This window comes from Mastigoproctus giganteus, chromosome 2, assembly GCF_048544385.1.
Source record: "Mastigoproctus giganteus isolate SK-2022 chromosome 2, ASM4854438v1, whole genome shotgun sequence".
In the NCBI taxonomy this organism is placed as follows: domain Eukaryota; kingdom Metazoa; phylum Arthropoda; class Arachnida; order Uropygi; family Thelyphonidae; genus Mastigoproctus; species Mastigoproctus giganteus.
Window position 1 is genome coordinate 204856973 of NC_143576.1, and position 14185 is coordinate 204871157.

Sequence of the window (14185 nt, forward strand, 5' to 3'; positions counted from 1 at the left end):
TGCGTTGTTTACCTGGGGCAGTGATGGTGCCTGGATGCACCATGGGACAAAAACAAGTCGGTGTCATGCTTTGAGCGATGTTTTGCTGGGATACCCTGGGTCCAGTCATCCATGTCTGGGCACTCTGACATCTACCACCTACCTAAACGTCACTGCTGACCAGGTACACCCACTCGTGGCAACGGTCTTCCCCTCTTGCGGTGCCGCCTTTCAGCAGGATAACATGCCATGCCACACGCCTGGACTGTTCGAGACTGGTTCGTGGAACATGAGGAAGACTTCCAGGTATTGCCCTGGTCTCCAAATTCCCTGGACATCGATCATCTGTGGTTTGTGTTGGAACAGCAACTCCGATCTGCAGCATCTCAACCACGGACCTTAACAGGGGTTAAAGGATCTGCTGGTTAAGTGTTGGTACTAGATACCACAAGACACATTTAGAAATCTTGTAACATCCATGCCTCACTGGGTACTAGCTTTTTTGGCTACACATGGAGGACTAACATCGTATTAGGTAGGTGGTCATAATGTTTAGGCTCATGGGTGTAAGTGCTCATAATTGCACATTTTAAAATTAAAAAAATATATTTTTATACTACTGTCTATGTAATGTGACAAGTATAACTTTGGTTATAGTTATCACATTACATAAATATATCTTTAAAAATAACTATATTAAAAAATTACAGCTAAAGTATTATAAAATATTCTAATAAATGAGCAAGTCTAAAAACTAAATTTATGCATTAATAAGATATTGAATAACTTATTTGATGCTAAATCGTCGATTCTATCATTACCTTAATAAAATCTCTGACGAAGTTTTATGCTGTAAAATTATCTTTAATATTCCCCTACAATCATTAAGCTATTTCATAGCTCTACTAGAAAAAAATAACAAAATTAACATTCAAGGCGACACTCATTGGTGCTCAGCTGTAATATGAATTATATTATTAATTATAATTATACAAGGTGGTCCAGAAATAATAGGGCAGTTATTTGAAAATTATTATTTTGATAATTAATTGATTTTTATTTTAACTTTAGAACTATAGAGCAGTTCAAATCTAATGTCAAATTTCTTCTTTAAATTTCTCAACCTCCAACCCATGCACAGTACTAAGTACTATAGGTTCTAATACCTCTCGTATTTGGGATTTTCATTTTTTTAAAAAAATGTTAATTACCAACGGTACATAAATACAGAACGTGCCATTGTCATGAAGACATTTTATAAAACGGAAAACAAAAGTCAGGCGTGCCGCCGTTTTCAAGAGTAGATTGTCCAGTCGACAAAATGAGACAAGGTGGCCAACATCATCAAGCGCTTTGAAGCCTTCCAGATCTTTTCAAGTTATTAACTAATAACTTATAAAGATTTGGAAGACCAAGGTCCGTCTGCACAGAATAAAATAAGTGGGTTGAAGCTTCTTTCCTGCAAAGTTCAAAAAAGTCTATCAGGAGAGTTCAACAAGAACTTAACATTTCAAAAAATTAACCCCAGGGGCTTACATCTGGTGAGTATGGGCTTGGCACACCCAGTTGGATATCATCATTCTTCTCTTCTTGGTGATTCCCTACTACTTCTCTCTCTCTCTCTCTCTCTCTCTCTCTCTCTCTCTCTCTCTCTCTCTCTCTCTCTCTCACTGGGTAACTTGTAAATTGTTTTTTAGCTGGTGCAGCATCAGCCTCAGGCTTCCTTGCACTATATGGCTAGTAATAATAATAAAGACTATCCACTCAGAGGATACTTCACGAACTCAACTTGAAACTACATCGTCCACATTTGCTTCACGCTATTACTGACGATGATCCAGATCGGCACGTGGAGTTTTGCGGAACTTTTAGAAGAAAATGTGCAGAGGATAATATCTTTCCTGAAAACAATCTTTTGTAGTGATGAAGCAACTTTTAAGTTGAATGGCCATATCAATTGGCAGAATACTGTTTACTGGTAAATTTAAAATCCACATGTTCAAATTACAAAGGATATCAATATTCCAGGTTCACTGTTGGGATTGGGATTTGTACTGCAGTTTTCATGGATCCATTCTTTTTTGACGAAACAGCGACGGGTTAAAGTTATGAGGCCATGCTAAACAACGAAATTTTTCAAGTGTAACTAACTGATCGAATATTGATGAAATGTTGTACCAGCATGATGGAGCTCCACCCATTATAGTGCCACAGTGCGCAATAGATTAGATGAATATTTTCCTCAGCAGCGGATTGGACAGCATGGACTAACTGACTACTCTGCCCGATCTTACTCCTCCGGATTTTTTCCCTCTGGGGCGTTCTAAAAAATGACGTTTATGCTCAAAAACCCAGGATATCCAGCAACTAAAACAGCGAATTGTTGATGTCTGCACAGAGATTAGTGAAGATTTGTGTTGGAAAGTGTGCAACTCTGTGAAAAAAAAAAAAAAAAAAAAAAGTTTGAAAAATGTATTGAAGTGAATGGACGCCACTTTAAGCAACTGTTGTAATAAATTTTGTTTGTTTTGTGTCTAAGTTTTGTAAATAAAAATTGTAATGAATGCTGGTTGTTGTACAACTAACAATAAAATTTAAATAACTGCACTATTAGTTCAGGGTGTATAATTCCCATTATACACCCTGTATAATGGGAATTATAATATTAATTTTCCATTGTTCCATTTTTTTTTTTTTTTTTTCAATGTGTAACCTGTTACATAGCTGTTTTACTTACCATATACAACAGAATAAGATGGGCCTGCTGCTCCTGGTTTACTTTCGACAGCTGTACGATATTCCCCATCAAAACGACCACCTGGGTATTGCCTTATAGTTATCTCTGAACCTAGCTGATTATACCATTTTCCACCTAAATATAGGCATTTACTCCCTGAAACAAAATACAGATATTAAACTGTGCTACACTGGAATTAGAAATAACTTAGAAACAGATTTAGTTATTTAAAACATATCTGTGTATTTAAATTGACCTCCCTAAAGAGGAACTGTAATTTGAGAAAAGTAGGTGAAGTTGTCTGAGTACAGCAATAAACTTTTAGTTCATCTAAATCTGGATTTGAAGAAAGAGGGTTGAAAAATACGTCTTTCAATAGTTGTATTATTATTATTGTATAATTACAAGTTGACTTTACCCAGCATAGCACCGGATAAAATTTCAAATACTACTGTGCCTTGTATATCCATAAAAAAAAAAAAAAAAAAGTAATAAGCTTATAATTATTTATAGGACTAACTTCTAAAATTTATAAGCATTGTCAAATAACTATCAATAAAGGTAAATTTTCAAAACTATTTCATTACCAAATTAAAGATATGAGTAATTACTGTTAATCAATAAAAGAAAATACACAGTTATTTAAGTTATTAAAATAAGAATTAGCAATATCGTTACGTACATTGCTTGAATTTTAGTTTAGTTTGGTTATTAGCAACACCTTTCTTACAATGAATTATTTTATAAAGCCTCTCGATATACTTTAGCATTAGTAAAGGCACATGATGCAAGAAAGCAAGCTTATATAGCATCAGCCAAAAAAAAAAAAACCCTTCTCATTTCATTTATATCTTTATTTTGATAATAAAGGCCTGTCCTTGAGGATTATAGGCCATAATGGTGATTTGGAATAATGCAGTAAATGGTGGTTTATTTATCCGCAGTTTTGGAACGGCACAGTCCAAACCAACGGAAAAACCGCTTGTGTATGCTTATTATACAGCCGTCAATAGCGTACCGAATGTTTATAAACCAATTAAATTAGCAAAATATTGTATCCAAATTCCAGAAAAGATACAGAAATGAATCGTTATAATTCGAACAGATATTTGAGATGGACTGCTCAAATGCGTATGTCACTATAAAAATGCATACTTCTATACGTTCAGAGCGACAGCATACATTCTGCTGAGAGATCCATGTCGTAGTTACAAATTTATGTCATGTTCAAGAAGAGAAAGAAAATATAGAAATGAAGTTACTTTTTTTGGGATTCTGTTGTGAAAGAAAACAATTTAAATATCATTTAAATGAAAGTACATTGTGTAAGCATGGCCCATTTAAGGAGGGAGCAGTTTGCCAGATATATTCAACTCCAGGGGCTCACATCTGGTGAGTATGGGCTTGGCACACCCAGGGTCCTGAGCTGGATATCATCATTCTTATCTTTCTTGGTGATTCTCTTCTACTTCTGACTCTCTCTCTCAGGGTAATTCAGCTTTTTTTTTTTTTTATTTCTTTAATTTTGTCCACCATATTCTATCTTAATTAATACGCTTTATTACTTGTTATCATTTTCTAACTTGAAATATAGGATATTTTCATTTATTTTACTTAACTGTTCAGTGGCACATCCTCAAGAGCTTGGCTCCTACATCTGAACCAGGGCCAAGCTCGTGATAAGATGCCACTGAAGCGACAGTTAAAATTCCGGTAAGAATTTATGTATTTTCGCAGTCTGTCCTGACAGTATCAGACATTGCAACAGGAAATAATCATTCCCAGTACATTTGAATTTTACTTTGACACACAGGCAAAAGAATATTCGTCAACTTGTCAAGAGGTCATTGCTGAAAAGTCATTGTATGCTGAAGTTCCAAGGATGCTTTTGAAACTGTTGTTACCGTTTAAAAAAAAGAAAAGAAAGAAAAAAAAACCTCATCAGATAAAATGTAGTTCATACCCGCTGTTTATAAGTTATAGAAGGTACAAAGTCTACGAAACTGTTAGTAATTCCAACTTGACGGACCTATTATCAGGAACATTCACCTTGCAGTCTGGAACTCATTACTGTGCACATTATGTTTGCACACAGAGTGGTAATTTCGGAAAAGTGCGTCGTAAGAAAAAAATGTTTATGTCTATGACGATGCTCATACGGGCGACGTTTGATTTTCAACTGCGAGGCGAAATAGTCTGAAAAATACACTTAAAACTAGTATGGGGGAGGAGGAAATCGAAACCCCTCAGCAATCGTCTCCTCAGCAAACTGTAAGAGCGACCTACAGCTCATGCAGTTGTTACCTATGCGAAGATGAAAAACTCAACAGTCAGTTTCGCGGTTCTTACATGGGGCAATAGATTGACAATGAATTCACTTTAAATACTTCAAAATATATACTTCACTTTAAATACTTCAAAATATATACTTCACTTTAAATACTTCAAAATATATACTTCACTTTAAATACTTCAAAATATATACTTCACTTTAAATACTTCAAAATATATACTTCACTTTAAATACCTTAAAAAAATTATACTGTTGTGTTTATAAAGAACATTGATGCAGCAATTTTAGTAAAATGTATTTTGAACCAGTATGGAGGAGAGGATGAAAAGACCGCTCTCACAGTTAGCGAACCCTGAGAGCTACATTATTCCTCTAATCAGCGCCTATTACAGTGCTTACATCTAAAATTAAATTTAACAATTAGCATTAGCATTAGCATTAGCAGAGGCATATGATGCAAGAAAGCAAGCTTATTCAGCATCAGCCAAAAAAAACAAAAAAAAAAAAAAAAAAAACCCATTCCCATTTCACCCCTCCGTTCGTTCGAAATACCTGTCCAGTTGAGCTTTAAATTTGTTTAGGCTATCAACTTCAACAACCAGTGATGGAAGTCGGTTCCACCAACCAACCACCCGCTGGCCAAAGGCAAATTTCCGCACATCTATCCGACATCCGTCCTTCCTCAATTTGAATTTATGCCCTCTGAGGTGATTATTCTGAGAAAGATGAAGAATCCCATTGGCATTGAGCATGCTCAAACCATTCAAAGCCTTATACACCTCTATCAGATCACCTCGCCGGTGCCTAGTCTCCAGACTCTGTAATTTGCAAAACTTAAGCCTTTCTTCGTAAGAGCAACCCTTTGTTCCATTTACTAATCTTGTTGCCCTTCTCTGTACCCGTTCCAGCAGCTCTATATCCTTCTTGAAATGAGGCCTCCAGACCTGTATACAGTACTCAAGATGCGGCCTTACCATTGCCTTATACAAGGGAATAATCACCTCCTTATCCCTGCTAGAAAAATTCCTGTATATCATTGACAAGACACCATGAGCTACTCTTGCAGCTCGTCTGCACTGCTCAGAGAACTTCATATCTGCCTGCACAATTACCCCCAGGTCCTTTTCATTCTCCACCACTGTCAGTGTAGTACCGCAGAGTTGATACGTTGCTCTGGGGTTACTGTTTCCCATATGCAGCACTTTACATTTGTCGATGTTAAACCTCATTTGCCACCTCTCAGCCCATCTGTTCAACCTGTCCAGATCCTGTTGCAGCAGCATAGCGTCAGTATTGTCCTTAACGACCCTGCCAACCTTTGTATCATCTGCAAACTTGGACATTAAACTTGATATCCCATCATCAATATCATTCATAAACACCGAAAACAACAACGGACCCAACACTGAACCTTGAGGAACTCCACTAATAACATTAGTCCACGTTGAGCAGTGTCCATTGATTACCACTCTCTGTCTTCTGCCACTCAACCATCCCCTTATCCATAGCAGCAATTTGCCTCCAATGCCACACTGCTCCAATTTGTGCAGCAGTCTTCCATGTGCAACAGTATCAAAAGCATTTCTAAGATCCAAATATATAATATCAAAGTTATTCCCTGCATCCAGTTCTTTTGTGACTACATCATAGTATCCAATCAAATTGGTCAGGCAAGACCTGCCCTTAACAAAACCATGCTGCGTCTGAGCTATAACTGAATTCTTGTCTAGATGATCCTGCAGTGCTTCTTTAACCAGTGCCTCCATTAATTTACCTGGAACAGAAGTTAAACTAACAGGTCTATAATTACTTGTGTCAGCCTTTGAACCTCCTTTGTGAATTGGGGTCACATTTGCACATCTCCAGTCCATAGGTACCTCCCCTGAGTCCAAGGAAGCTCTCATAATTATGGCTAAGGGTTTGCTTACTTCCTTTGCTGCCTCCTTTAATATAACTGGATAGATCCCATCCACCCCAGGTGCCTTTTTTATGTTTATCCTCAACAATCTCTCCTCCACTTTCCTCTCAGTTATTACAAAATCATCCAGCTCACTGCCAATGTTTACTTTACCTACATCATTCTCCTTCCTGAATAACTCCTCATGCGTGAATGTAGATGCAAAATACTCGTTTAGATTGTTAGCCACCTGAGCAGGAGCCTCAACTGTTGAACCATCAATATCCAGTGGACCAATCTGATTCATCCCTTTCCTTTTCGAGTTCAAGTATGTAAAGAACTCTTTTCTGTTTTTCTTTGCATCCTTTGCCAAGGATTTTTCATAGTCTGCCTTTGCCTGCCTAATCTCCTTTGTGACTTGGTGGTTAGGTTGATGAATGTTAAGGGTCAATGCAACTAACGTTATGAGGTATCAGTAGATTGTATCTTCTTTGGTTGGTTTGTTACTTTGCTGAACGAAAAACCAGTTTCCAGAAATGAAAGCATACGCTTGAGACCGACTAACTCAGCCACGTTAGGAAAAAGGTCCACAAAAATTCCTCTTCATGCCATTTGATGAGAAATATATAATTTCCACTTTAAAATATATTTTTATTTTTTTTTATCATCACTTATTTTGAAACTTGGTATTAAAAGGAATATCCAGAAATTCGGAACAACCTGTTTTTTATTTATTAATTAAAATTTTGCCACTCGATCGGATTAGACTTCTCCAATCGAATTTCGTTCTTCGATTGGAGAAGTCTGAGTCATTCAGTATTTTTCAACAGCGTTCTGCAGAACGCTAGTTTTCCGCTCTGAGCCAATGGCACAAAAATTATAATTCATCTATATTTCTATGCACTTTAAATAAAAAGAAAATATACCCGATACATCGATACTAAAAACGAATTCTCGTGATGCATTTAATTTTAATTATTTTGTTTTTAGTCATGAAGAAGATGATGCGCTAATTTCTTACCCATTTCAAAGTGCTCCGTTACTGAAAAAAAGTTGGAAACATTGCAGTGCAGTTAATCGATTTTAAGCGGATAGAGTACTATTCCCTGTGAACTATTGAGTTTTTTAGGCTGCAGCAACTTACAAATCAACAGATGAACACATAATTATAAAAATGTGATATACGATAAAAAGATCATATCGAATACTACACTGGTGTGCAAAATTTAAGGACCAGTCAGGACCTGTAGCTTCGCATAGGAGTGGCCTGGATATGGGAAAAGCATACCAAAGGAACCTCGTGAGGTACAGAAATGATGACGGAAACAAAACGGTACAGAGGGACTTTATTCAAAAATGGCAACATAGCACTTGCTGCCATGATACAGATGCATCACTGCCAAAGATGGAACATAGGGAAGAGGGTGTCCTCAATAGGAGATATGGCCACCCCTAATGTCGATGCAGGCTTTGCACCGCCTGTCCATACTTAGAACAATGTTGTTGATAAGTTCTTGCGGTAACATTGTCCATTCCTATGTCAGCGCCATCTTCAGCTGGTGAACATTTTCTGGTGGGTGTGGACGTGCCGCTAGGTGTCTCCCCAGAGCGTGCCATATATGTTCGATGGGATTTAAATCGCTGGAATGGGCAGGCCAATCCATACGAACAATGTCCTCACTTTCCATAAGCATATCAACAGCTACAGTACGATGGGGTGTGGCGTTATCATCCATAAACAAGAACTCTGAGCCAATGACACCTCGGAACAGACGCACATGGAGAAGGATTACCTCAGTACAGTAGCGTGCACCGGTTACAGTACCGTCTTTCAGTATCTGGTGTTGTGTACGTCCACCCAAGATAACGCCTCTCCACACGAGAACACCTCGACCGCCATATCGATCCCTTTCAGTGATGTTTGCGGGGTAATACCTTGTGCCAACCTCTGGCCAGATTAGCTGACTTTCAGAATCGCTGCTGAGACCGAATCTACTCTCATCAGTAAAGAGTATCTTAAGTAAATAGTGTTGGTCCTTAAGTGTTGCACACTAGTGTATATTTTCTGGTGCACTTTAGCCAAAATAGTTAGTGGGCCAAGGAAATCCCAAACTAGCAACGAATCCAAAATTAAAATAAAAGGGGGGGGGTAGAAACTTTAAACCAGGCTTTTAAAGATATTTTCCCATTTTTTGTTCGCCTTCTGTGGCTCTTTTGTTCGATTTCCTGTATCATCATTCCATTTGCAATAAAACATAATCATCCCGTATGCAATAAAACAAATTAGTGAATGTTTTTTCTAAAACGTTGCTTTGAAATATTCGCTACTAGCAATACAAAGGCAATTCAAAAGCAACAGCACCAAGAGAAAAACAGAAGACAATATTGCATAGCGACCATCGATAATTATCAACGCTATTAAAGAGAATGGGAAAGATTGGTAGGACATCATAGAAAATGATATTGCTTGTATTCATCAAAACATCTGTAACCAGAGAAGACAGAAACAACTGTCATTTCTCAACAATCTCTAGAGTGTTGTGTCCAATTTTGACGAACTGAACTTAGTGAAATTGAGCAGTAAACCATTTTTACTCGTTTATGATAAATAATCTATCGAGGATTGTGGTGTTTTCTTGCCAATGGAATATTCAGATTTTATATAAATGTATCAAGATTTACATGGATAGAATTCTAAGATTGCACGAGTTTTGGGTCAGATGTTCTCTCTCTTCACGAACATTACATGCTCATAGCTTTTGGTTGCTTCATGAAAAAAGAAAAGCATGCAGCATTTTGTTTGAGCTTCTCAAGAAGTATTCTGAGTTGTATTGCCCTTTGGCGCCAAATGTGATCGAAACCCACTTTGAAAAGGCTGTGCACACTGCTGTATGTCGTCTTTGGCGGAACACACAAATAATTGGATGCACGTTTCGTTTGACTCAAGCGTGGTAATTTAAAATACAATAGTTTGGATTACGCAAATAGCACAAGAACAAAAACAGTGAAATAGCTAGTGGCTGCGGTATATATTCGGTTTATTATTTCTGGAGTCCTTACTTCTGGAACACGAAGCAATGGTTTTGCAATGGACTTGGTCGAATTTCAATAGCAACATTAAGTTTGATTTTAATTTTCAGAAATCATCAACCTGGGTGATTATTTAAAATAAAATGATATCAAGGAAATGATCCCATTTTCGATCCCACAGATGCATAAATGATCCCGCAAAAAAGAGCAATCTTAAACTACAATTTAGCTCCAAAAAACATTGCGATTGGACAGAAAAGATTTTAAAAATGAGGAAGAATCACGAAACTACACTAGTGTGCAAAATTTAAGGACCAACACTATTTCTAAAAGTTACAACCACAAAATCTTTACTTAAGATACTCTTTACTGATGAGAGTAGATTCAGTCTCAGCAGCGATTCTAGACGTCAGCTAATCTGGCGAGAGGTTGGCACACGGTATCACCCCGCAAAAATCACTGAAAGGGATCGATATGGCGGTCGAGGTGTTCTCGTCTGGTAAGGCGTTATCTTGGATCGAAGTACACAACTCCAGATACTGGAGGGCGGTACTGTAACCGGTGCACGCTACTATACTGAGGTAATTCTTCCTCATGTGCATTTGTTCCGAGGTGCCACTGGTCCCGAGTTCGTGTTTATAGTAGTAGTAATTAATGGCATGTGATGCAAGAAAGCAAGCGTATGAGCTTATGCAGCATCAGCCAAAAAAAAAAAAAAAAAAAAATTCACACAACCATTCCCTCTAAATGTTTGTCCAGTTCCTCCTTAAATTTTTATTTAACCTATCAATTTCCACAACGACAGATAGACCTTTGTTCCAGCAATTAACCACCCGCTGGCTAAAGACAAATTTCCGCACATCTATTCTACATCTGTCTTTCCTTAGTTTGAATTTATCCCCCCTTAGGTTCGTAATCTGAACAAGTGGAAGAATCCCATCAGAATTCAGAGTGCTCAACTCAGCCTTATACACCTCAATCAAATCACCTCGCAGGTGCCTAGTCTCCATCCGCTGCAATTTGCAGAACCCAAGCCTCCCATGATAAGAGGATCCCTTCATCCACCTCACCTATCTTGTTGCTCTTCTCTGTACACGCTCAAGAAAATCTACATCCTTCCTAAAATGAGGCCTCCAGACCTGTATGCAGTACAGGTCTGGAAGCCTCAAGACCTGTACTGCATACTGTATGCAGTACTCAAGGCGTGGCCTAACCATTGCCTTATACAGAGGGACAATCACCTCCTTTTCCCTGCTAGCAAAATGCCTGTATATCATTGACAAAACCCCATGACCAGCCCTGGCAGCCTGTCTGCATTGCTCAGAAAACTTCATATACGACTCCATAATTACTCCCAGGTCTTTTTCATTTTCTACCACCTTAAGTGTAGTACCACACAGTTGGTACGTTCCTCTGGGTTTACTTATACCTATATGCAGTACTTTGCATTTATCAATGTTAAACTTCAGTTGCCACTTCTCAGCCCATCTTCCCGAATTTTCTAGATCCTGTTGCAGTAGCACACTGCCATTACTGTCTGTCATTAACAACCCTGCCAACCTTTGTATCATCTGCAAACATCGACACTAAGCCTGATATACCTTCATCAATATCATTGATAAATATACAAAACAAAAGTGGACCCAACACCGAACTCTGTGGGATTCCACTAATAACATTAATCCACGAAGAGCAGCGCCCATTGATTACCACCCTCTGTCTTCTCCCACTCAACCATCCTTTTATCGTTTGAGCAAATTACCCTTAATACCATTCTGCTCCAATTTGTACAGTAGTCTTCCATGCGCAACAGTGTCAAAAGCTTTCTTGAAATCCAAGTATATGATATTAAAATCATTTTTTGCATCCAGTTCCTTTGTAACCACATCATAATATCCAATCAAATTTGTCAGACAAGACTTTTCCTTAACAAATCCATGCTACGTCTGAATTATTGTTGCAGTCTTGTCTAGATGATCCTGCAATGCATCTTTAACCAGTGACTCCATTATTTTACTCTGAACAGAAGTTAAACTAACTGGTCTGTAATTACTCGTGTCACCCTTCGATCCCCCTTTGTGAATTGGGGATACATTTGCACTTCTCCAGTCCGTGGGGACCTCCTCTGAGTCCAAGGATGCTCTCATAATTATGGCTAAAGATTTGCTTACCTCCTTTAATATAACTGGATAGATCCCACCAACCCAGATGCCTTTCTTATGTTGAACTTCAACAATTTTTTCTGCAGTTCGCTCTCAGTTATTACAAAATCATTAAGCACCCTGCTACAATTTGATAATCTTCTGGCATTTTCAATCCTTAATATCTCCTCATGTGTGAATGTAGATGCAAAATACTCATTCAGTTTGTTTGCTAACTGAGCAGGATCATCAACAGTCGAACCATCGATATCAAGTGGACCAATCAGATTTATCTCCTTCCTTTTAGAATTTATATAAGTAAAGAAATCCTTGCTGTTTTTTCTTAACATTCTTTGCCAAAGATTTCTGGTAATCTGCCTTCGCCTGCCTGACCTCCTTTGTTACTTGATTACAGACTAGCTTATATCTGCCATAGGCTTCTGTGTCGCCTGATAATTTATATGCATCCCATGCATTTTTCTTCTCTGCCACAAGTCTCATTAGTTCATTTGACAACCATTTAGACCTAACCTTTGAATAATATTTCTTAATAGTAATGAAACTTTAAGTAGCTTCCACGATTAATTCCTTGAATGCTTCCAACTTTAGAATTTTCTGTTGGTAACATCATCTGTTGATCCAACTGTACAGGATTTAGAAACTGTCTGATACTACTGTACAGAATTTAGAAACTGTCTGATGCCACTGTAGTCACCTTTACGGAAGCAAAAAGCCTTTCCTTTACCCCTGATGGTATTTACATCTTTAAGGAAAATCCCACATCAGTACGCTGTGATCACTGCCACCTAGTGGTTCCTTTATCTGCAAATTCTTAATACACAAATGATCACTGCTGATAACCAGATCAAGAGTATTACCCTCTCTGGTTGCCTCTCGAACATGCTGCTGCAGAAAACAATCATCCAATAAATCCACAAAAGTCTTACTAGTGTGCAAGTGATCAACCACAAGTTCCAGTCAATATCTGGGAAGTTAAATTCCCCCATTATAAGACATTCTGATTTACTAGCCCACTCTATTTCTCTGTACAATTGTTCATTATACTCATTCCAGTCATTAGGCCTATAACACACTCCTACTCTTATTTTTGCTTTCGCAGTGTTTATGTCATGGATGATAACGCCACACCCCATCGCACTACAGCTGTTGATATGCTTTTGGAAAATGAGGACATTATTCGTATGGATTGGCCTACCCGTTCCACCGCCGATCTAAATCCCATCGAACACATATGGGATGCTCTGGGGAGACGCCTAGTGGCACGTCCACACCCACCAGAAAATATTCACCAGCTGAAAATGGCGCTGACCGAGGAACGGACAATGTTACCGCAAGAACTTATCAACAACATTCTTCTAAGTATGATCAGGTGGTGCAAAGCCTGCATCGACATTAGTGGTGGCCATATTTCCTAAGAAGGACCACCTCTTCCCTTTGTTCCATCTTTGACAGTGATGCATCTGTATCATGGCAGCCAGTGCTATGCTGCCATTTTTGAATAAAGTCCCTCTGTACTGTTTTGTTTCCATTGTTGTGTCGGTGTTGTTTCCTTCATCATTTCTGTACCTCACGAGATTCCTTTGGTATGCTTTTCCCATATCCAGGCCACTCCTGTGAGAAGCTACATGTGAAAACCTGACTGATCCTTAAATTTTGCACACCAATGTATCGCTTGCGAAATTTCACACTAGAATGGTACGAAGCTTAAATTGAACGTTACGTTTGATTTCAATATGATCTTTTACTCATTTTGTATATGAGTTTAAAAAGCTACCAACAGCATGGTTCCCGATTTAATCTTCTTACTTGCGAAAGTTTACATTTGTGGGGGAAAATTACCGATTACATCATTATTTTAATACAGAAATGATATACAGACGTTACTTTGAAATAATCTGAATTAACTAGCCTTGTGCGTGCTATTGGCTTCCGAAACTGAGAAAGGGATTGCTGTTTTTCAAAATTTAAAATCCTTGACGGAATCGAACTAGTATCCTGCAAGCAGAATTAATATCAAATTCTGCTTGCTACAGGTTATCAGATTGTAGCAAGATACTTAATGATTTTGTAATAACCGAGAGCAAAGT

General features: G+C 38.1%; 1 protein-coding gene across 1 annotated transcript in view; it reads right to left on the reverse strand.

The window, feature by feature from the left end:
• LOC150089952 (uncharacterized) overlaps positions 1 to 14185 on the reverse strand; it is a 144314-nt gene that overhangs the window by 123097 nt on the left and 7032 nt on the right. Inside the window, exon 2 of the mRNA XM_090368920.1 lies at positions 2717 to 2872. Within this exon, the coding sequence (XP_090225046.1) occupies positions 2717 to 2872 (156 nt within the window). The remainder of the gene's footprint in view (positions 1 to 2716; positions 2873 to 14185) is intronic.